This window comes from Nelumbo nucifera, chromosome 1 (genome assembly GCF_055504915.1).
Source record: "Nelumbo nucifera cultivar China Antique chromosome 1, China Antique-T2T, whole genome shotgun sequence".
NCBI lineage: Eukaryota > Viridiplantae > Streptophyta > Magnoliopsida > Proteales > Nelumbonaceae > Nelumbo > Nelumbo nucifera.
Window position 1 is genome coordinate 3,252,232 of NC_142649.1, and position 25,228 is coordinate 3,277,459.

The 25,228-nt window shown below is 41.3% G+C and overlaps 1 protein-coding gene across 5 annotated transcripts in view; it reads right to left on the reverse strand.

Moving 5' to 3' along the window:
• LOC104605280 (cell division cycle protein 48-related / CDC48-like protein) overlaps positions 1–25,228 on the reverse strand; it is a 71,438-nt gene that overhangs the window by 15,701 nt on the left and 30,509 nt on the right. For all 5 annotated transcript variants that reach the window (XM_088894998.1, XM_019199082.2, XM_019199083.2 and 2 more), the window contains 3 exons: positions 6,867–7,053; positions 335–400; positions 7–253 (listed from right to left, as the gene is read on the reverse strand). In XM_088894998.1, the coding sequence (XP_088751124.1) occupies positions 7–253; positions 335–400; positions 6,867–7,053 (500 nt within the window). The remainder of the gene's footprint in view (positions 1–6; positions 254–334; positions 401–6,866; positions 7,054–25,228) is intronic.

Consider the following 25,228-nt stretch of genomic DNA (forward strand, 5'->3'; position numbering starts at 1 on the left):
TAATACCTGCTTTCTCAGCATCAGAATTCTTCTTGGGCCGTCTCAATACTTCATAACTTTGACTCAAGTTAACCTCAGGCTGAACATTACGAAGTCGAGCACTTGCCCTAGTAACAGTTGCATGTTGAACAACAGGAGTTGAAGGAAAACCAGAGCCTCCATCATCTGGAAGACGGGTTGGCCCCCCTTGGGCAGCAATCTTGTCACAGAATGTAACTAATGCAGGGTCCATCTGTGATAGCATTCCTTGCACCTGTAAACATATATTCCCATGGTACAGTGAGAAAAATGACATTTTGTGTATAACTAGAGACTGAAGAATAAAAGCACATACTGCATCTCGAAGCTCATACGCTCTGCTTACAATCCTAGCACCATTGTAATCATCTCCATTATAAGCCTGAAGATATGTGCAAAGTAAAATATTAAAGCTCTAATGTCACATAACAAAATAGCAAGTAATAATATCAGAATCTGAGCAAGTCTGCTTGGAGGCAGTCATATAAGCTTCAAATTTCTTATGCCCAATGCATCACAAAAACTAATAATCAGTCCGAAAAGCTTTCAAATATCAAAATGACAATAACATATACATATTTTGAGAAAGAAAGCTAGTTTCAATAAAAAAGGCTTATATTCCTTTTGAGCAAGTTCTTATTGACAATTTTGTCGCAATTTTGAAATTTTCATTGTTTTCTTCCAGTTTTGAAGGGTGACAAATAAAGAACCTATACAGTCCATCCCTCTAATTCCAGTTCAAAATGGATATGAAATAAGACGACGAAAAGAAATAAATGAAACAAATAAGGAAAGAACATAAGACAGAAAAAAGAGAAGAACAAATAAATTGGGATCAATAAATCATAAGTATAGATTTATTTTTTGATGAAATTTCAAACTCAATCTGAAATTATGCCCAGTTCTAGGTTAAAATTCTAGCTTCCGAAAACAAAAACTAAATCCTTATATCAAAGATTTCATTCCTTTGCCTGACCCATGGACATGGCAAGTTGTCTACTAACCACATTGCAAAAATTGAGCCCCTTTACACATTGTAGTTTATTTGAAATAAAATAAATCAAACCAATTTCCGCATTCAAATTGGGAAAAAGTCCCAAGAAATGATGCTCACAATCATAAGCCATGTAAACAAGCTTTGGAGTAAAGAAACAAAATGATAGAGAACAGAACATATAGCAAGTTCTCCCCTGCACATCTAAAGTAAAAGAAAAAAAAAAAAAACACTAGTTATATAATCCAGCAGCATTATCAGATGGATCCCCTAAATTGATTGTTTTCTTTCCTTGATGTGGCTGAAAACCCGTCCTACAAATAACTTGAGCCTGATTTGTTTAAGAGGTGACTCTCATCTTGTACAGGTGCACCTCATATGAACCTAGATGTGTATAACCTGGGTCATTGCTATGTTTTCAATAATCACTTTCGAATTTTATGTTTAAATAGGTAATTTACTATATTGTAGGTTGTAATAATGTTTAGTTTCTGAATAATCTGGCCAATGCAAGCCTTGAAAGTAGAAAGAAAAGGTCACTGCTTCATGTCAATAACAAGATGCTCTAACAAATTGACCTAACAGATTTTTGAAATGTTTTATTTCTTTCATAACCTGGACTTTCTTTTTTTGATAAAAGATGAAGATTTTATTAAAAATAATAAAGGTATTATAGTAACAACATTCAAACAGAGCTGTGAGATGTAGCCCCCGTTACATAATCTGAATTACAATTGAGCCCAAAAAATTCAGTCTCATGCACCCCAAGTTTTGCAAAAAAAAAAAAAAGAGTCAGCTAACCCATTTGCTGACCTCCTTTCCCATTGCAAAATAGTGATCTTAGTCATTTAAATCTTTTCATAGAATGCCTATATTACCAAACCACTGTTTCTGGTTCCTTCAGCCACCCTAGTACCAATTTAGACTGACCTTCAATTACCAATCTGTCATAGTTTAAGTCTAGCAATTTGTACTCCTTGCTAGACTGCTTTTAATTCAGCATACACCGATTCCCATTCTCCAAAAGGGCCTGAAAATACAGCAAGAATGCATCCATCAGAATTTCTAAATACTCCTCCAATGCCAGCCAGCCCTGGGTTTCCACAACAACTGCTATCAAAATTTAATTTAATAAAACCTTCTCCCAGAGGAGTCCAGGCTACAACTGGTTTATTCTTCCTAACAGAAGAGGTCTGAGAAGAGCTCTAACAATTTGGTCCAATGTATAGCCCTACTTACAACACATTCCCAAACTGCCTCCTCATGCCTTTCTGTACCATTTAAAATTCTGTTGTTCCTTTCCTCCCATACTGTCCAAATCAATGCAGTCCGAGCACATCTCTACATGGCTTTACCTCTTCTTTTTGGCCAGCTGAAGGTCATAGGGTCAAAGAGACTACCAACTTGCGGAGACACACTCCACCTATTTACCAAAAAGACCAAAATTCCTTTCCCAAATACCTACAACAAAGGGGCAGGAGATTAGAAGGTTGCAACAACTTTCTCCATTTGCTTTGCAAAGGGACACCAATGTGGAGAGATACACAAGTTAGGTATTTTTTCTCTACAGGATATCCAAAGCATTAACTTTTTCATGAATGACTTCCCAGCAAAAGCCCCTACCTTTAGAGGAATGTGTTTGGACCAAATTTCTTTCACAGGACAGGGCTTAGGGGTAGGGGAAGAACACGAGGAAGAGAAAGAAGAGGAACATGAGAAAACTCCCTTAGGATGTGGAATCCAAATCCATCTGGTTTAGAAAAATCAAGAAAAATAGAATCAAGAATTTGTAGAAACTGTTGGACAGTTTTTTTTTTTTTTTTTTTTTTTGAAGAAAGAAAGAAAATACAATCCACAAATGGACTTCCAGAGAGAAGCCAAAGTAGCCCTCAAAGAGATCCCGACATCCCAACCATTGCCTATACTTCCATGAATACTACCAATAACCTCTTGCCATAATCTCCCCCACTCCAAAGGCCATCTCCAAAGCCATTTACCTAGCAAGGATAAATTCTTCTTCCCTAAATTACCTATCCCTGAGACCCCTGCTTTTTTGCTTCTTCACACCAACTCCCATTTAATCAAGTGGTCCTTCCTTCACCAAGCTCCCATAAAAAATCTCTCATCAGTTTGCTTCTTCACACCAACTCCCATGTAATCAGGTGGTCCTTCCTTCACCAAGCTCCCATAAAAAAATCTCTCATCAGTTTGCTTCTTCACACCAATTCCCATTTAATCAGATGGTCCTTCCTTCACCAAGCTCCCATAAAAAAATCTCTCATCAGTTTTTCTAATTTTTTGACTTCCCTCTGCAGCATAAGACTGACAAGTAATAAATTGGAAAGCTTTCTAAGGTGGATTTTATTAAGGTAATATTACCCCCAAAAGAAATGTAATTCCTCTTCCAAGCTGCCAATCTCTTAGAACAGTTCTCTACTATTGGACTCCAAAACATGCTTTCCATCAGATTGTCTCCTTGGGGCATACCCAGATATCTCATAACCTGGATTTGCATATTCTTTTCCATTAAAAGTTTTTCTTTTGATACATATTCGTTTTTAAGGAAGTCACAACTCACATTGTTCAATCCTTGCATTGCACCTCAGGCTCTAGGAACCCTTTGCACTTTAGTTGAGATTCTTGCTTTTAAAAGACTGAGGGTTCAAGGAGAAGCCACAAGCAGATTTCAGGCTGATCAGAACACCTTGTAGATGGCCATGGCTTTGGAAGAGAAAAACAAGGCAATAAGAACAATGGGCAGATAATATAAGCAATTCTATCATGGATTTGTTAGATAGTGTATACACTTAGCTCCAATAAGAGTGATGTAAATTGACATTTGTTATTGAATAAATTCAGTACATTATTATTTCATGTGTTAAAGTATGTTAGCATGTATTACCCCTTAGCTATACATTTATGAGACTTATGTTAGCTTAAATATTCTCAGCTGATTGATAAACTTGGGGAGTTTATCATGCCAAGGTTGACACTCATGTACTGTTGAATTGGTGGAGTGGTTTGTCTCAACTACTCGGGTTAGACCTAAGGTACAGTGAGTGGGTGTTTGAGAAATACTGAATGGGACCATTTCCAATTATACCTTGGACCATGGAGATAGATGGGTAAAACTAGGAAGTTACATTTAATCCTGACCTGATAATGATACCACACTAGGCATTGGACTGGTCTGCTTTTGATATACCAACCAATGAGACCCATATGGGGTCAAATACCTGGGTAAGTTGGAGCAGACTAGAAGAATACTTGAGTGGGTGATCATTGTGATAGCATCAGCCACTTTGTTAGACAGAGAATATCCAGATTTACACTCTCTGATGGAAACCTAAAATTAACGACAATGCATTTCAACGTGTTTTGAAATTGGTTTTGCAAAATATATTTATATTTAAATAGTTTATTTTGATTAAAAGGTTTGTGAATTGGTTTTAATCCCAACTCCCGAGATCCATCTGAATGAAGGGTTTGACACTTTATCTTGCAAACTTGGAAGAGGTCCTTCCCTGTCAATAGTGTTTTGATATTATTGGTTGAGAGGTTACTGCAAATGTCTAATTGGGATAAAGCCTTATGGGCATTTTCCCAGTTTAAACCATTGGGCTTAGGCTCATAGGATGATTGAAACTCAAGTCTTATTTATAACATAATGTCGGGCAAAATTTAGGCCCAATTTGTGTTGGGACGATTCACTAAGTATCACTTAGTGAATTCGGCCCATATATTTTGTGATATGGGCTGAAACCATTTGGTTTAAGTTTGGAGCTATGTGGGTCCCATGCCATACAAGAATGAAGTTAATTATTACTGGTCAAAGTGTGGCAGAATTAGGACACTCAAAAGGTTAGTCAAATTCCAACTCCTAGTTTGACTAGGTGATTATCTATTTTGACTAGGTAGTTAGTTTGTTGGAAACTTGTAGTTGATTTGGGAAACTACCTAGAACTCCCTACTCTAAGTTTGGATCATTTCCCAATTAGTAGCTCTCCTAATCTGTTAAGAGAGTGATTAGGAATCTTTTAATTGAATTAGAAAACCTAAATTTATAAAGGATAGACAAAGAGGGAGTCTAGCGCATCTTTTGCTAGAAGAGATTGCCCACAAACCCTCGTTCGATCAAGAGTGAAAAGAAGACCATTCTTTCTTCTCCCAACCTGTCTTTTACAGAAAATATGATCTTTTGAGAGCATTAGAGTGCACAACATTGCTGTGATTTGACCAAGACAAAGGAGTGCATGGGTTCAGCTTGAATTTCTCCATTTTTTCAGCAGTATGTGATCTCCAGGAAGGCTGTGCCATCTTCAGCTTGGGCATGTTAACCACTTAGAGAGCTGCAACTGTGGACTCCAAATTAGGTCACATTCTGCCCATTCTCCTTCAGATTAATTTGCATGATAATTCTAGATAGATCCTATGAGAATATTTTCTCATAAGAGATTTGATCTCTCCTATTGGGATGAATTGAAATTTTTTGAAATTGCACTCTTCTTTCCATCAAAGGTTTGACCTTGATTGGTCCAAATAAGCCTATTCTTCAGGATTGTATTGAACAACCTCGACCCTTCCAATATTGGTGGGGCCTTTAGAGATCAGATGAGCAATATTCTCTATTAGATTCTTGGGTCCAATGAAAGAAACCATTTACCTTATAAATCATGGTTTAGAAATGTTGGCGCATTTTCAAATATTTCCATGACAGAATTCCATTTCCGATGGTACCAATCAATGTTTTCAGAAACATACAATTTGGCATTCAAATCATACATTTCAAATCGAATTGCAGCTAGAAAGATTCAAATTGTATGATCATATCATTTTTTTAAACTTATCATATGCTTTGTAAGTAGATTGTTGAATCTAATCATAAACCATGTCTGCTTCACATTGGAGCCGCATTTCTTCAGGCTGATCAATAGGCCATTGGAGTCATCACCCTGCTTCCTTTCTCACTCAACCATGCCTCATCTGTTTCATGGGGCAAACCACATTTCGCTGTAAAGTATTCCAAAGCAATTAATTACATTCTTGGATTTAGGACAGACCCAACCTGCACCCTACCTGGTCCATTGCCACCCCTGGTATACAAAATCATTTTGATTTGGAATTGATGGGAAGTGCTTTTTCTTAAGATAAATAAAAGAGAAGATTTATTAATGATAAAAAAGGTACAGATCTCTTAGGTGACAAGATGTCACCACCCAGCAATACAAGAGAGAAATTCCAACAAAAAAAAACAAACAGAAACAGACCAAACTCAAATCCCATGCAAAATTAAACCAACAAAGTAGACCAAAAATTCGAACCAAAATCTTCTTCTTTTACTGCCTTCAAATTCTGGGAGAATTAAAACCCAATCAATGAGTTTTGAGCTGATTACTAACACTAATTTTTAAGTGCTCTTCAGCTTCCCATAAAAAATTTCTTCTATTTCTTTCCTTCCACAACTCCCAACAGACGGCAAAAGGAATGCAACTCTAAAGAATTTTTCCTTTGAATTTTCTCTTTGATGGGAAGTGTTTGCCCCTCTAAGATGTGCATATCATCATTCAAGATCATTAAGTTTAATGATTTTCAGGCCTTACAGCTAATCCTTTATCATAATTAAATTCATTAGCTGCTTTCATTATTGCTAGGATTTTAAAGTTTATTTAAGATTTCCTTCTTTATTTTTCCACAGAAAGAAAAAAGGAGAATTTATATTTTCATAGAAGAATTAACTGCAAGAGTCTAGTCTCTCTACATCTAGTTTACTAATTCTGACAAGAAAAGGTAATTTTCAAAATAGAGAACAGAACTCAAATCAATCCAATCATAATAGTGTTGAAGGTCCACACACCTTTGCATTGGCCCAAATGAGATCAACGTCCAGCAAGAATGCAGAACATGTCATATACTGCCCAGAATCAACACGCTGCAGAAGAGTAGCCACATCCATTGGATTCTGGACAATTGAGTGATAATTAGGTGCATCCTCATCCATGACTGGATAGTGGAACACACTGAAGCGTTTATCATACAGAATCCTGAAGCATAACACAGAGAGGTGCACTCATTAAATACCCTAAGAAAATGATGCAACTGCTTTCATTGTTTTTAACTTTTCAGCGTAAGGCTAAAAGGTTTAGCATATCAAGACTTTCTGAATGTCAGTAATTGATCCCAGAATGATAACAGGGGCTCAACAAGCACCATTTCTGCAGTATATTATTATTGGATATAGAGAATATTCTATGCAGATAGCAGAGCATCAAATATGAAAATGTTTTATGTATTAATTCCCTCGGGAAGAAGCACTATATGTAACTTCTATACTTGGAACAACCACCACATTTTCCAATAAAATATTCATAAATTTCAAAGAAGATTTGCTATTGATGGTTTCTGAAAATTCACCTTGCTACAGATTCCTCAAAATGAAAAATGCAGGGGTTGATCCAGCCAGTGTTGCATGGACTCTCCTAAATGGATGTATTTGTGTCAGGCACACAAAAGATGCCAACAGTCCGTGGACTCTTGAAGGACACTTCAACATGACTTTTCCCATTTTCTCCTAGTTTTATTTAACATTAATGCATGTAATGAATACCATTGTTCTATAAAGACATTTTAAACCTTTTATGTATATAATGTTAGAATTGAAAAAATATGAACTATTTTAATATTACATATATTTCAATCATATGCAACACTAGATCAAGCCCGACCAAAATCTTGTTTTGGCTACAAAAGTAGGTCCAAAAGTGCATGCCACAAGGCCATCCCTGTTCATAGATAGACATCACCTCACCTTTCTCTTTTTATCAATAACTGCATTATTTCATTAGGAAAGGAAAAAAGATACGAGAGAAAACCAAGGAGAGGGGTAAACTCTCTTAACTCTCCCCCCAGGTTGTACACTGATTACATTGATCACAACACAGCGCAGAAAAGTTGATCCCTTCCACCCCTTACTTTGCTAAAGCATCAGCAAAAGAGTTAGCACTTCTTTTCACCCACTGCTAACATCTATGCTTTGTGACCTCTCATTTTGCAGCCAACCCACCACCAACTTTGAATCACCTTCAATGATCAGCTTCCTGATATTAAACTCCTTTGCTCTTTGCACACCTTCCATCACAGCCTTGATTTCAACCCTTAATGAATTACCAACACCAATTGAACCTGAGTAGAGTGCAATAATTCTTCCCTCATTTCGAAAAACACCTCCAATGCCCAAAGGACCCGGGTTCCCTTCACTACTTCCATCAAAATTCAACTTGATAAAACCACCAGTAGGCAGGGACCAAGAAGGCTTGACAACATCTCTGGAAGGTGCTGAACCAGCCATTACTAAGTTAGTCAACAGTAGATGTCTTCAAAGTAGCTTAAGGACTTCACCCAATGAAGCACTCTAATGGTGATGGTTTCAATGAGTGCCTCCCTGCTTGTCTCCTCATCTAAAAACACTCTTTGATTCCTTTCTTCCCAAACCATCCTACAAACAGCAGCTCTTGTGCACCTCCATAGCATTATACCCCTTTTCTTCGGCCAACTAACAAGGGTAGAAAATGTGGTGTGAGAATGGTGATTATCCATAATAGATTGTTTTAAGAAGAAAGAAAGAAGAGAGGAGAAATGGGAGAGTTTGTGGAGGTAGGCCGTTGGGGAAAAGCTTTGAAAATTGAAACTAAGCAGCTTCTATTTGAGGAGCTGAGATTAAATGGTCAGCTGAGCTTGAAAATCAGGGAAGCAAAGAGAGGGATGGTGCTGTTAGAAGGTTTGGGGGTAATTGAAGGGTTCAAGGAGTTTGTAGAAGGTGCAAGTAACAAAGGCAAACAAAATAGTTGGAAAGAGTTTCTCTCAGAAACTGGAAGAAGGTTTGTTGTAGAGTGTAAGAGAAACCTTAAAGGTTATTTTATTTCTTTGACAGAATTTTTTGGCAAGGGTAGAAAGCAGATGGTCTGCCTCCCAGAAGGAAGGAAGAGTCAGGGCTGGAAGGCAGTTCATGGGGTCTTATGTGAACTGCTGCAACGCTTGGGTGCTAAAAGAGAAGTAACAGTAAAAAGGAAGATAAGCAGTTCTACTAGTCTGGTGAGCAATAATAAGCAAGAGACTATTTTAGTGACAGCTGGGGCAGGCAAATACAGAATGGGAGTAAACTTACAGAGAGGAGATTGGGAAAGTAAGCTGATAGTTAAAGCCTCAGCTCATATACTAGACTGGAGGAAAGTTGCAGATCAGTTAACAGCAAGTTTAAAGTTGAAGAGCACGTTTATTTTAACACCCTTTGAGAAGGACAAGGCTGTGCTGGATCTGCTTGAGAATAGAGTAGAAGTTGAGGCATTAAATATCCAAGCTGATCTTGGAAATCTCACAGTATCAAGATGGTGTCCGGGATCAAACTCCAAAGATTTCTTTGTTGAAGATGGAGTACTGGTGCGCATCTTAGAACTTCCCTTTAACTTGTGGAAGCAAGAAGTTGCTGAAGCCATTGCTTTGATGTGTGGAGGATCATTAGGAGGTGCCTTTTGGGGAGACCTTTGTTCAGCTTCCATTTTATTGAATGGTGTAAAACCTGAGGAGATTCCTCGGAAGATAGAGGTGCTAGTTGAAGGGCTCTGTTACTCAGTATGGCTGGCTTCATCCATTGAATTGGTGCTCTGGAAAGAGGCTCGTAGGGAGGGAGATGAGAAGGTTGAAGAAGAAGAACTGCCTGGCAAGAAAGGATTGGATGATTCAAACAAGAATAGAACTTTCACTAAAATGGAAAAACAAAGGCTGGAGGAACAAAAGGGTAGCATTCAGAGGATGGGATTTAGGCGTGTGGGAGCAGTGAAAAGTCTAGAGGGTGGCAGGTCTTTTGCACAGGTCGTAACCGGCGCCAATCTGCCTTTTTTGAACAAGGAAAAGGGGCTGGTCCAGGGAAGAACTGAACCTAGACCGGTTAAAACCAAACCGAGCAAGGGGTTGGATGCGCGTGACCCTTTTAAAAATCACATGAGGTCGCGGTGGTTTAGGAATGGGCCAAAGCCCATGCGGAATGTTTTGGGTGCCATCAAAGGCCCAAATGGGTCAGCGGGCCCGACCCAGTTTTTTTAAAAAGGCGCGTGAGCCTTTAGTGAACCACGTGACTGGGGACACGACTTTGATAGACGAGGTTAACGGTCTATCATCGTCCCCAGTCGCGAGACAGGGGTGGGAACGCGCACAGTGCCGAAAAGTGGAGAAGAAGCCCGATCTGCAGTGGGTTTCGCGACGAAGGCTGAAGGAGCTTAGCCCCCTGCAACGCCCCTCAGAGAGGCCGAAGCCAAGATACGCTAGGGGAAGAACTGAAGAGAACGAAGAGAAGAATGAAGGCTGGGTGCAGTGCAGTGAAGGTGATGAAGAATCGGAGGACTTTCTATTGATGGTACTAGCGTGGCCAGTGTAAATGACGAAGGCAGTTGTGCTGGAGGTGACATGGATGGGTGGAATATTGCAAGTTTATTCCAGGGTGAAGATTGTAAGCGGCTCAACTCAGTCCCAAGACCACAGAGTGTGTAAGGATTATCAGAAGGGTCAGACCGAGAGAACCGGAAGCAGAGCAGGAACACACCATCTAGGGGTGAACCAGAGGTAGAATGGAAAGATCACCAGGGTGACCAAAGGACGAAAGTACTTCCCAACCAACTCAGGGAGATAGACGTTTACCAACCTTTGGAACAAGAGAGGGAGGCAGGGAGTAGTCCTCTTCTAGTTTGTTCATTAGTCCCAGGTAACCAAGTGATTTCGGTTTGTACTACTAATGTGTCTCTTGTGTCTTTGGTTCCAGATTCCGTTCTGGTTCCATGTTCTGTAGCCCATGAATATGTAGCCGAGCCAGCAGACGGGCTCTCCGAGGAGGGGGAGAGAGGAAGGAAGGATTGTGGGAAGGTGCCGGAAGGAAGGTATAGGAGTGAAAAAGTGTGGGAAATCATTGAAAGAGTGTTTAAGGAAGTGGAAGGAAAGCTGATCTGGAGGAGGGAAGGGGAGGAAGGAAAAGGGGAGAGGATAGTGGAGAGGAGGGAAAGGAATGAGGGTAGAGATGGAGAGGACTACGGGGGGAGAGCAGGGAAGGAGGGAGGTAATAGGAAAGGGAGGGAGGATGGAGAGGAAAGAATAGAGGTGGGATTAGAGGAGAGGAAGAATGGGCAGGTGGACAGAGTTGGAGGAGATTCTGTAGGAAGGGTAGGGTTGGTGGACTCGGTGAGAGAAGACATGATAGCAGAATTTGTAGGGAAGTTGGGCTGCAGGTTGGAAGATTTGAATGTGTTGAAAGAAAGCTTACAGAAGAGGAAGGAGAAGATTAGAATAAAGAAGAGGAGATTGAGTGAAGTAGAGAGATTGAAGAGAGATGTAGAAAGAGACAAGAGGCTCGAGGTAAAAGAAGATAGAAGGAAAGGGGATAGTAGTGGTAGGTGGCAAGGGGTGTAAAAAGAAGTGGAATGAAGATTCTTAGTTGGAATGTGAGGGGAATTGGGAGTGCAAGGAAGAGAGCGACAATAAAAGAGGTAATAAGACGGTGTGACCCAGACATTGTGCTACTGCAAGAATCCAAGAGAATGGAGTTTAATGATAAATGGGCAAGGAGTGTATGGAAAGCCAGGGGAATTAGCTGGGTGGTTGCTCCCTCGTTGGGTGCTTCTGGGAGGATTGTAACAATGTGGAAGAGGAACGTGGTGAAAGGTCTGGAGGAGCTGATCGGAAAGTACTCGGTGTCTATGAAGTTTAAGAAGCAAGAGGATGACTATTTGTGGGTGCTCACAAATGTTTACGGACCGAATGACTACAGAGAGAAAGAGGATTTGTGGGAGGAATTGGCTGATGTTAGAGGGTTGTGGGACGGGCCTTGGTGCATGGGTGGGGATTTCAATGTGATCAGATTCTCGGAGGAGTCCAATAAGGTTAATCAGAGGGTGACAAAAAGCACGAGGAAGTTTAACAGTTTTGTGGATGCCTTTGAGCTTAAAGAGATTTCCCTAGCCCATAAGACATTTACATGGTCAAATCTCCAATCTAGACCCATTTGCTCTAAGTTGGATAGATTCCTGTTCTCTTTGGATTGGGAAGAACATTGGGGAACCTTGGCTTCTAGAGCTCTCCTAAGGGTGACCTCAGATCACTGGCCCATAGTGTTATGTAAGGAGGAAAGAAGGTGTGGAGGTCTTACCCCCTTTAGATTGAAAATATGTGGTTACTTCACCTAGGGTTTACAAACAAAGTGAGGGAGTGGTGGCATGACTGTAACCCACTGGTGGAATGGGAGGGGATGAGATTCCATAAGAAACTACAATTCTTGAAAGCAAGAATCAAGGAGTGGAATTTGATAGAGTTCGAAAGGATAGAAGAAAGAAAGGGAGATCTGATGGATAAGATTGAAAGCCTTGACTATAAAGAAGAAAGGGGAGAATTTGGAGAGGAAGACAATGATCTCAGAAGAGATTTGAGAAGACAGCTAGAGGAATCCCTGCACAAGGAGGAAACTAGTTGGAGGCAACAATCTCGGTGTAAGTGGTTGCAAGAGGGAGACAGGAACACTAGGTATTTCCATTCTCTAGCAGATTGCAGAAGAAGGAAGAACTTTATCTCCAAATTGGTAGTAGATGGAGTTGAGTTAGTACAACAAGAGGAGATTGCCAGGGCCTGTGTGGAGCACTTCAAATCTATTCTAAGAAGGCTTGTGAGTAGAAGGGTATGGGTAGAAGATTTGGACTGGCTAGATGTAGGGGTGGAGAATAGGAGAAGGTTGGAAAGAAGCTTTAATCTAGAAGAGATCAAGGAGGTTATGTTTTCTATGGATAGAACAAAAGCTCCAGGGCCGGACGGGTTCACAATGGCTTTTTATCAGGACTGTTGGGATATCATGAAAGATGATCTCTTGCGGGTGTTTGAGGAGTTTTTCAGGAGAGGAATTGTCAATCCAGGTGTGAACTCTACATTTATAGCCTTAATTCCAAAAAAGAAAGATGCATCCCCCTCGAAGGATTTTAGGCCAATTAGCTTGGTTAATAGCTTGTACAAGATCATTGCAAAAGTGTTGTCTTTGAGGCTGAAGAAGGTACTGCCAGATATCATTGCATACTACCAAGGAGCCTTTGTGAGTGGAAGACAAATTACTGATCAGATCTTAATTGCTAATGAGAGTGTGGAGAACCTTAAGAGGGATAAGAAGAAGTGGAGTGGTCTGTAAGTTGGACTTGGAAAAGGCTTATGACTTGGTGGACTGGGACTTCTTGAGGAAAGTTCTGACTAAATTTGGGTTTGGGGTTAGATGGTGTAAGTGGATCATGGGTTGTGTCCGGAGTTGTCATTATTCAGTGCTAGTGAATGGGACAGTGGTAGACTTCTTTCCAGCCAGTAGGGGTATAAGACAAGGAGACCCCCTGTCTCCTTTCTTATTCATTCTAATTGCGGAGGTTTTGGGGAAATTGATTCACAGAGCAGATTCTAGGGGGCTCATTAGAGGCTGGAGAGTTGGGAGGATGGAAACCCCCCTCACTCACCTACAGTTTGTTGATGACACGATTCTATTTTGTGAAGGCGGTAATGTGAGCTTTATCAGAAACTTGAAGTTGGTGATACAACTGTTTGAGCAAATGTCTAACTTGAAGATTAACCTTGGGAAAAGCTGTGTAGTGGGGGTGAATTTGGAGGAGGGAGAGATCAGGGAGAGTGTTGAAGTGTTGGGGTGTGAAGTTTCGGGGTGGCCTTTGAATTACTTAGGGTTGCCATTATGTGATAATCCCATGAGAGAGAGCTTTTGGAACCCGGTGGTGGAAAGGTTTGAAAAAAGACTGGTATCCTGGAAAAAGAACTACCTCTCTCTCGGTGGGAGAATTACACTAATTAAGGCCACGCTTGCTAACTTACCCATCTTTTTCCTGTCAGTGTTTAAAATCCCAGTGAAGGTTGCTAACAGATTAGAGAAGCTAATGAGAGATTTCCTGTGGGAGCTGGGAGAGGAGAAGAGGGATCATAGAGTTAGCTGGGAGATAGTATGTAGGAGTAAGTCTTGTGGTGGCTTGGGGCTTGGGAGTATTAGGATAAGGAATATGACTCTGTTGGGGAAGTGGTTGTGGAGGTTCCCTATGGAGAAGGAGAAGCTATGGGCTAGAATAGTGGCAAGTATACATGGGCTGGAGCACAATGGATGGGACGCTGGAATCAGAGCTAGGACCACAAGCAATTCTCCTTGGAACCATTCATGACCTGCTACCAGTTGTCTCCCCTAATATCAGGTATGACTTGAATTCCGGTAACTCCATAAAATTTTGGGAACAAACCTGGGTGGGGAGTGCCCCTTTAAAGGATCAGTTTCCTTCTTTGTTTGCTCTTTCTGATTTGAAAAATGAGTCGATCTCGTCTTTCACCACCCTGTCCTCTTCCACTTCTGGGATTGGGTGAAACTTGGGTCTAAGAAGGGATTTGAGGGACTCAGACCTCGACAGTATTTCGAGCCTTATTGCTCTTCTTGATAACGTTGTCTTAGACCCCACTAGGGCGGATTCTAGAATTTGGACACCTACCCCCAGTGGCATCTTCTCTTGTGCTTCGTTCTTCAAAGTCTTAAGTCAGTCCACCAGTCCTACCTTCCCCCCTTTCCCTGTTGGTGAGGTTTGGTGCAGAGCAATACCTCCTAGGGTTGGTAGTTTTTGTTGGGAAGCCTATCTGGAAAGAATCAACATTGGTGATCTACTCCAAAAGAAGGGACCCAATACTTGCTTGTCACCTCAATGGTGTGTTTTGTGCAAAGCGGATGGGGAGACTGGTTTTCACCTACTGGTGTCTTGCCACTTTGCGAGGTCAATTTGGGATTGGGCTTACTCCTTATTTGGATGTAGCTGGAATCCCCCATCAGATTTACAGGGCCTTTTCTCCCCTTCCTTCTTCAGGTGGCGGATAAAAAGGGGAAGGATAATGTGGAGAGGACTAAGGGCTGCAGTATGTTGGACACTATGGGAAGAAAGAAACTCCAGGATATTCTCAGAAACCCAGAGAGGAGCAGCAGATCTGAGGGCTATCATACATATTAGGGCGGTACAGTGGCTGAAATCTTTGGAACTATTCACAGATTACACTGTGGATGACATGTTGAGGAAGTGGGGTGAACTTGCAAATTGCACACAGACCAAGTGAGAAATGAATGTGGTTTGGACTCCCCCACCTGGTGGATTCTTGAAATTAAACTTTGATGGGTGTAGTAGGGGAAATCCGGGACAATCGGGGATTGGGGGTGTTTTTAGGGACGAAAATGGGGTCATCTCTGCCATGTTCTCAGGCCCAATTGGAGTGGGTGACTCCCTTAGAGCTGAGATCTTTGCAGTTATGGAAGGAGTCCGGAAAGCTAAGGAGTTGAACATCAAGAAACTCATAATTGAAGGGGATTCAGAGGTGGTGATAGGGTGGCTAACTAAAGATCAAAATGGTTTATGGAAGTACAATAATGAGAGGAGGAAATTCAAGTGGCTGGTGCGGGAGATGGAAGTTAAGACATGTTGGGTTAAAAGATCGGAATTCCCTTGCTGACAGTTTAGCTAAACAAGGGGCAGAAAGGGATTCACTGTTTTGGGCTAAGCTGTAACTTTAGTGTCCTCTTTTCTTTTTTCCTTTCATGACGCTCTTGGAAGATAAGTGTGTTTGTCTTCCTCTTGTAAATTCTTTATTGATGATTTAATGAAAGTGTTATCGATCAAAAAAAAAAAAAAACAAAGGTAGAAGCAAACAAGTTTTTGTACATTTGACCGGGAGGAGGGGGGGTCCACCTGCACCCATACAAAGAAAGAAACAATTCCCAAATAACAGAAATAAAAGGGCAGGAGATTAGTAAGTGATAGCAAGTCTTACCATCAGTCTTACAGTGGATACACCAATGAGGGAACAAGCATCAATTATTTATTTATTTATTTATTTATTTTGATCAGTAACAGAAAATCTATTAATAAAAAGAAAAAAGTTACAGCTTTTAGGTAGCCTCGGCTACCCTATACCAACTTAATCATAGGACATCAGCGAACAGAAATCATCGGCTTTTAACTTTACAAATTGCCCAGAAACACTGTTCCCTGTTTACCCCTTGCTTTGCTGATCTGCTAAACCATTGGCTGATCTTGGGATCCATTGAAGAACCAAGTAACCAACTGCATATCTTTTGATAGACTCCAAAACTTTCTGATTTCATTTTTGAAGCACCAAGGAGTCTTCTCAGTTCGTTTCACCAAGGAGTCCCCAACTCCATAGCTTTTTGAATCCCAAACACCACTACCAAGTAACCAACTGCATATCCTTTGATAGACTCCAAAACTTTCTGATTTCATTTTTGAAGCACCAAGGAGTCTTCTCAGTTCGTTTCACCAAGGAGTCCCCAATTCCATAGCTTTTTGAATCCCAAACACCACTAACTTCAACTCAGCTATTGTTGAATCCTCTACTCCAAGGGGTCATGAGAACAAACCCAAGATTACTCCATTTCTATCCCTTATTACCCTCCAATTCCGGAAGGGCCAAGGCTGCAAAAGCTACTACTGTCAAAATTCAGTTTAAGGAGTCTGTTTACAGGTGGGTCCCAATCTCTTAAGATTTTCTTTTTTGAGGATGATGAAGTTTCAACCATGCCCCACAATCTGATTATATCATTGTAGTTGTTCAAGACTGCTATCAGTCTTGAGCACTAATAAATTTCAGGTTTGGAGAGGAGAGAAAGTATAGAGGGAAGAGGAGAAGAAGTAGTGAGAGAGCAGTAGAACACAAACTTGGGAAGGAAGGACAGAATCTCAATCATTCTGCCGCCGCCACTTCTATTTAATATTTATAGATTATGCTAGTTACATGAAAGGACACATCTGCCCTTGGTATTTACATAACACATATAATGTAAAACTGAAAAATAAGTAACAACTAGAATAACAGCAGCTAACCCTAGGAAGACTAGGTACATTCTACCCTACGAACAGAGTGGGACCACAGCTGTGGGGCCCACATCAGTGTTCTCTACACTCCCCCTCAAGTTGGGAGTAAATGTTTATCATTCCCAACTTGGATAGATCCGCCTCTAGCTTCTTTCTTGATACGACTTTAGTGAGGATATCTACTAGTTGCATACTGGATGTGATGTAAGGGAGGCAAACTTCTTGAGATGAGACCCTCTCTCGTACAAAATGTCGGTCAACCTCAATGTGTTTGGTTCTGTCATGCTGCACTGGATTATGTGCTATGTTAATAGCTGCTTGATTATCACAATACAACAACAAGGGCTTCTCATACTCAATGCCCAACTCCTCAAGTAGAGATCTTAGCCATAGGATTTCAGCCACTCCGTTAGCCATGGACCTGTATTCTACTTCAGCACTAGACCGGGAGACAACACTTTGTTTCTTACTTCTCCAGGAGACAAGGTTACCTCCCACAAGGGCACAATATCCAAAGGTAGACCTTCTGTCATCAACACTCCTAGCCCAATCGGCATCCGTATAGACCTCCACCTTCATGTGGTTATTGTTCTTGAACAGTATACCCCTACCCGGGCATCTCTTCAAGTAGGCTAAAATTCTTTCTGCCACAAGAAGATGTGTGGTTCTAGGAGAATGCATGTACTGGCTGACAACACTAACATAAGTAATATCTGGCCGAGTGAGGCAGAGATAATAGGAGCTTTCCTACCGATCATTGGAACATAACCTTGTCTTCAAGAAGCTCCCCACTCTCGGCACTAATCCTGTGGTTCTGTTCAATGGGTGTATCTGTAGGCTTGACACCTAACTTTCCAGTTTCTGCCAACAGGTCTAGGACATATTTCCTCTGAGAGATAAAGATCCCCTGTTTGGATCTAGCAACCTCAATACCCAAAAAATTCCGGAGTACACCAAGGTCTTTCACCTCAAATTCTTGATGAAGGAGTTGTTTAAGGGACTCAATCTCATGGCTATCATTCCCTGTCACCACAATATCATCAACATATACTGCCAGTAGTGTCAAGGAGGACTCTACCCTCTTGATGAATAGAGTATGATCTGATTGGGCCTGTACGTAACCAAACTTCACAAGGGCTAGTTTGAATCTATAAAACCAAGCCCTAGGTGACTGCTTCAAACCATACAAAGCCTTGTTGAGCCGGCAGACCTTCTTACCTGTTTATGCATCATAGAATCCAGGAGGCAAACGCATGTAAACCTCTTCCTGCAGGTCTCCATTCAGAAAAGCATTTTTCATGTCCATTTGGTATAAAGGCCAAGTGTGACTTGCTACAAGGGATAATAGGACCCGAATGGTAGTCATCTTGGCTACCGGGGCAAAGGTCTCCAAGTAATCTATTCCATAAGTCTGTGTGAACCCTTTTGCAACTAACCGAGCCTTATACCTCTCAATGGATCCATCTGCATTATGCTTCACCGTAAATACCCATCTGCATCCAACTGGTTTCTTTCCTTTGGGCAGATCAACTACCTCCCAGGTGTTGTTTTTCAACAGGGCATCCATCTCAACCTGCATTGCATCTTTCCATTCCGGGACAGATAGGGCTTCTTGCACTGTTCTTGGAGTAGGGTCATTGGAAATGGGACTAAGGTAGGACCTGTAGGTAGGAGATAGGCGATCATAGGATAAAAACTGGGAGATACAGTGGGTTGTAGATGTGGTACAATGTCGTTTCCCTTTACGGATGGCAATCGGAAGGTCAAGGTCATCTGTAGGAGGTGAAATGGCAACAATAGAGGAAGTCTCTGTGGGCCCTGGGACTGTAATACCTGGACTTGGAGCTGCAGATGAGATTGGAGCTGGCCTGGACTGCTGATGATCGGGATCAACCTGCTTGCACCGCCTGTGATAGACCTTCAACTCCTGATCCCCCTGACCACCCTCAACTCCTGATCCCTCTGATCGCCCTCACCATTGCAGCTCTCATCACCCAATGGAATAGGTAAAGGAACTGCCCCACTCTCACTGCTCTCCCCCTGAAGACAAGGACTCACACCCCCACTCACACTGCTCTCCCCCTGAGGAGAAACCCGAGGATAATAGGGTGTCTCCTCAAAGAAAGTGACATCCATGGAGACAAACTTCCTCCCTGAGACAGGATCATAGCAGCAATAACCCTTTTGAGTGTGCATAACCAAGAAGATGCATTTAGAGGCCTTGAGTTCAAACTTGGAGTGATGGGGTCCGAGAAGCTGAACAAAGCAGGTAAAACCGAGTGTTTTAAGGGGAATAGAAAACAACTCCTCACTTGGGTATAGAAGGGAAAAAGGAGATCTCATATCAAGGACCCGGGAAGGGACTCGATTAATAAGATATACCGCCGTGAGGATAGCATCACCCCAGAAGCGAATAGGAACATTGGAAGTAAACATGAAACTTCTAGCCACTTCCAAGATGTGCCTATTCTTCCTTTCTGGAACTCCATTCTGCTGAGGTGTATGAGGGCAAGAGCTCTGGTGGATAACCCCATGGTTGAGAAGGTAAGATGTCAATGGTTTAGCAAAGTATTCCTTTGCGTTATCAGATCTGAGAACTTTGATCTTGGCATCAAATTGGGTTATGATCATTTGGTGAAAGTTTTGGGTCAGAGCAGGTACCTCATCTCGTGAATGCATGAGATAAACCCAAGAAAAACGGGAATGGTCATCAACAAATAACAAGAAATATCTGTACCCACCCATGGAAGGAATGTGATAAGGCCCCCAAACATCAGTATGCACAATATCTAAAAAATTATTACTCCTTTTATTGCTCAATAAATAAGGCTTTCTACAATGCTTAGCAAACTCACAACTTTCACACTGCAACTGAGACAACTCAATAGACTCAAATAAAGCTGGAAACAGACTCTTTAGAGATCGAAAAGACAAATGACCTAATCGGTTATGCCAAAGCATAACCGGACTCACACTCCAAGTAACAAAAGACATCTTTCTACTGACTCTTCCTGACGGAACCTCTCCCCGAGCAGATAGATCCCATTCGTCTCACGACCAATCCCAATCACCTTCTTCGTCTCCAAGTCCGGAAAAACATATCAGTCAGGGAAGAAGGTTACTGAGCAGTTCATATGCTTGGTAATACTACTGACTGAAAGAAGGTTAGTGTCAAGCTTAGGAACATGCAAAACAGATGACAGGGAGATAGTATCTGATAACTTGATGTCACCCTTCCCAGAAATAGGAACCAGGGAGCCATCAGCAATAGATACTTTATCCCTACCAGAAGACAAATGGTAAGTGGTAAACAGTGAAGGTAAGCTAGTCATGTGGTCGGATGCACCTGAATCTATTACCCAACAAGGTTCAGTAGTACCTGGAGCTGAGGCATGGTAGGCTGAAGCTCGAGTACCTGAATGTGCGAAGGCAGATGTGGCAGGAGCAGATGGTGACTGTGGTGGCTGAGCTGAATTTCCAACTTCCTTTTCTAACTGTATTAGGGCAGCCCGAACTGCAACTAAGGTCTCTAAAGGTGTTCCTCTTGTGCCAGATGAGGATGTTGAATCAGTGCTCACGGCCACATGAGTAGTGTCCTTCTTGCTTCTCAACTTCGTAGGAACCAAGTGAGGATGCAGTTTCCAACATGTTTCTTTTGTATGTTTGGGTTTCTTACAATGTTCACATACCACATCCTTCTTGTCTTCCTTCCTCCTGTCCTTCTCTGAATCACCTCCTGATTTGGGTGTGACCGCTACAAAGGCTGGTGTGAGGGGCTGAGGTTGCATCATAACTTTCCTTCTGGTCTCTTCACTTTGTATGAATGAGTATGCCTACGAGAGAGTCACACTGTCTCTAGTCAAAATCTGTTGCCGCACAATATCATACTCTGAATTTAGGCCCGCTAGAAACTCAAACACCCGGTTTGTCTCGACCTGCTTTCTATATATCTGTGCATCTTTGGGACTCTCCCACTCAAGAGTCTCTAAGTGATCAATTTCACGCCACAGGGACTGCAAGGTAGAGAAATATATTGAAACCGGTTTCTCTCATTGTTTAAGATTTTTCACTTCACATTTCAATTCATATGCTCTGGCAACATTAAGGGGTTGGGAATAAGTTTCTTTCATCACATCCCATATCTCCTTAGTTGTCTTTGCCCACAAGTAATTGCGGCTAATATGAGGCTGCATAGAATTACACAGCCATGTCATAACCAAGTAGTTTTCTTGGATCCACTTGGTATACGTAGGATCTCCCTTAGGGGGTTCTTTCACATCTCCCAAGAGGTACCCTAATTTACCTCTTCCCCCAATAGCCATCACGGCTGATTGGGCCCATTCCAAATAGTTTGATCCATCAAACTTTACGGTTGTAATCTGACCACCCGTCTCAGAAACACCACCATAACTGATGTTCCCAAAGCTGTCTTCTACCTGATTTTTAAACTCCATCTCGGTCAAGTCTCAAAAACAGCACTTGGACTACCAATCACTATCAAAAACAGTGCAGAACCGATCTGTATTCACAGTGTATGTGCACAAAACTGGGATAACTCTGATCTGAAACCAACTAGCTGCCGTAGGGTTCCCACCCCTTAAGAGAGTTCAAAAACCCCAAAAGACTCTGAAAAAAGCTTGGAAGTAAGTCTGATATGCTTGGCAGAATTAGGGTTTTAACCAGTCCTTAAAGTGCACAGTTCAGTTGCACAATCCAATCAGTACCGTATAGATAGATTTGCAGTAGGGTTAATATGAAACCCTAGAATCTGATCAATGCTAACAACAAACTTGGGGACAGCTCCAGGTAGATCGCAAGGTTCACTTTCTAACCCTAGAGCAGAGAGAAACAAAGCTAAGGCAGTTCGGCCCAACAGTAGGGTTTGCTGTAAAACCCTAGAGAATCGAAGGGAGAAAACCCTAGAATGGTTCGGCCGCCCTCTCCAGATAGGTCCAATCTATCTTCTCTGATAGAACTTCTCTTAGAAAATAAAGAACTTACAAGGAAAAAGTGTTTGCTGCCTTCCAAGGTTACCCGAACCCTAGTCTTCTCTGATCCTTCCTGACCACCAACACTCTGCAGCCGTGACAAGCCTTCAACAGCTGCTAGCCCTTCTGGCGATCTCCAAGAATCAGTCTGCGAACTCCACCTTTTCAGCTTCCAGTTCTAGGAGATTTTCATGTGGTCGGCTGGTACTAGACTCACATGAGAAACCCTAACTTGGTTCTGATACCATGTAGTTGTTCAAAACTGCTATCAGTCTTGAGCACTAATAAATTTCAGGTTTGGAGAGGAGAGAAAGTATAGAGGGAAGAGGAGAAGAAGTAGTGAGAGAGCAGTAGAACACAAACTTTGGAAGGAAGGACAGAATCTCAATCATTCTGCCGCCACCACTTCTATTTAATATTTATAGATTATGCTAGTTACATGAAAGGACACATCTGCCCTTGGTATTTACATAACACATAATAATGTAAAACTGAAAAATAAGTAACAACTAGAATAACAGCAGCAACTAGAATAACAGCAGCTAACCCTAGGAAGACTAGGTACATTCTACCCTACGAACAGAGTGGGACCACAGCTGTGGGGCCAACATCAGTGTTCTCTACAATCATCAAGAGTGAAGTTCGAGAATAAACTCAACGATTTCACCCAATGTGCCACCTTTACAGCCCTCGTACATTCCCACATTATTCTCCCCTTCTTTTGGCCAACTGAAAATAGTAAAATTAAACAACTTGTCCAGACTGTTTGGAGTGTTCCACCTGTAACAAAAAAGAGAAAAGATCCAATCCCAAATACAACAAGCAGATGGGCAAGAAATTAGAAGATGATACACAGTTTCACCTTTAGATTCACACAAAATACACCAATTTAAGGATAAACATCAGCCAGGTCTCTTCCTCTGCAACAAGTCACAAATATTAATAGCACCATGGAAGACCTCCCAGCAGAAGGCACCCACTTTAGGAGGAACAGGATGGCACCAAACCTCTTTGATTGGGAAAGGCAAAGGGGAAGTAACTGAAGAAGACAAAGATTTAGGGCCTGTTCGTTTGCTTCGAAGTCTGACATCTGAAAGTGTAATAATTACATTAAGAGGTATATTGGTATTGGTGAACTTTTCTCTCTGAACTCTGAATGCAGAGAATGGTGTTCTGAATTCTGAATTCAGTATTCTGAAAACTATCAAATATCCATTTAGACCCCATATGAGAGTTTTTGCTTGTCTTTTTGTGGGTATCATTGGAAAACAAAAAGTTGTATGATTGCACTTTAAGAATCAAGAGATAAGAGGAAACGAACAACCAATTTTCTCTTAAAGTTAAAAGATTCCTCTTAAGAGATAAGAGTTGAGAGAAAACGAACAGGCCCTTAAATAAAGAGGCACAACTGAACACCCCTGAAGGATGACTAGACCAAATACAACTATTCCCCTTACTATCATCAAAGAAAACCCCACCAAGAATTTGTAGGAGATATTAAACAAATTCCAATTTTGTATCTCTGACATTCCTACGGAAGCCCAAATTCCAACCAAAACCAGAACCAGAGAGAGGGAGTTACAAATTCATAGATGGTTTTGCCCTTGAAAGATGAAAGAGCAAACAACGAAGGGAATACCTCCTTTAAAGGAGCCTCACCCACCCATAAATCTTCCCAGAATTTACTTTTCTTACCAGAGTTGAGGTCAAACATGATGTGATTAAGAAAGTGTGGAGAAACTTATAAATAGCTTTCCAACGAGATGCACTGGACACCATGTTGGATGCTCCAGCATCCAAACCATTTTCGAAGAGCCCATGAATGCTGACCACCACCTTATGCCACAATTTATCTGTTTCTCTCGAAAATCTCCACAACCATTTACCCAGTAGAGCCATGTTCTTTTCTTTCATTCTACCTAAACCTAACCCACCACAATCCTTCCTTCGACTCACCACTTCCCACCTAATTAGGTGATCTTTCTTCTCCTCCCCCGTTTCCTATAGAAAATCCCTCATAATTTTCTCAACCCTCTTTACAATGCTTGGGGCATACTAAACACTGAAAGGAAATAAATTGGAAGATTAGCTAAGATGGATTTAATAAGATTATAAGAGTGATCCTACCCCTCAGTGAAATATAATTCCACTTCCACACTACCAATTTCTTTTCAAACCTTTCCACTACTAGGTTCTAGAAAGCCAAGGTTCTAGGGTTTGCATCAAGAGGAAGTCCTAAATATTTCAATGACCAATCAGTTATCAACCACCCCAACTCTCCTGCCCACAATCCTACTTATTCTTGCTCCATATTAACCCCCACCACGAAACTCTTGTTTAGATTCACCTTTAGGTTCGACACTCTCTGAAAGAAGCTCACCAACAATTTTAACCTTTTAGCCTCTTGCTCACCCTCAGCTTAACGAAAAATAGTGAAATTAAGGGCATGGAAAAGTACAGAGACAATGAACAATCTCACTATTTAAGATTATTAATCTCAAATCTTAGCTGGTATACCTTAGCAACATTAAGGGCATGGAAATAGGTCTCAGAGGCACCATCCCAAATTTCCTTGGCTATTCTCATCCACAAGTAATTTCTACTTAAGTGTGGATGCATAGAATTCACCAACCATGACATGACAAATAGGTTCTCTGGCACCAATTTACCATGTCTAGGATCCTCAATATCAGGTTCAGCCTTTAATCCTATCAAATAACCAAGCTTACCACATCCTCCTATGGACATTCATATGGATTAAGCCCACTCCAGGTAATTGCTACCATCCAACTCCAAATTAGTTATTTGAGTATTCAACCCATCCCACTGCTTCTAAAAGTCACATTGGATCTCTGTAATCTATTCCAGCAATCTACTTATATGAATCATGAAGTCCTCAGGATTGAATGGTTGATCTGTAAACACCCTAAGTGAAGAATCAAAAGAACCTTCAACACGGGAGAAGAGGAGAAACAGGAAAAACTACAGCCGCTCACTCTAAAACTTCTAGAAGCCTCTCCAGATGCAATCGTTCTTTTATGATACATCAAAACAGATCTCTAAACATCCAAGTGCCACAGCAGATAGGTCTCTATCTTGGCAGATTTAATCACGTAAAGATTTTTTTTATTTTCTTGATTTTTTTATTTTTTGAGAAACAATCAAATCACTCCCTTGCAAACCAATCATTCAGGTATTGGTAGTCCAAAAATCCTCCAAAACTAAGCTACAAACAACCAGTTGATCAGCTCATCCAATCCCTCATACAGATGGCTGATCTCTAATCTGTATGAGATATTCTAAATAGG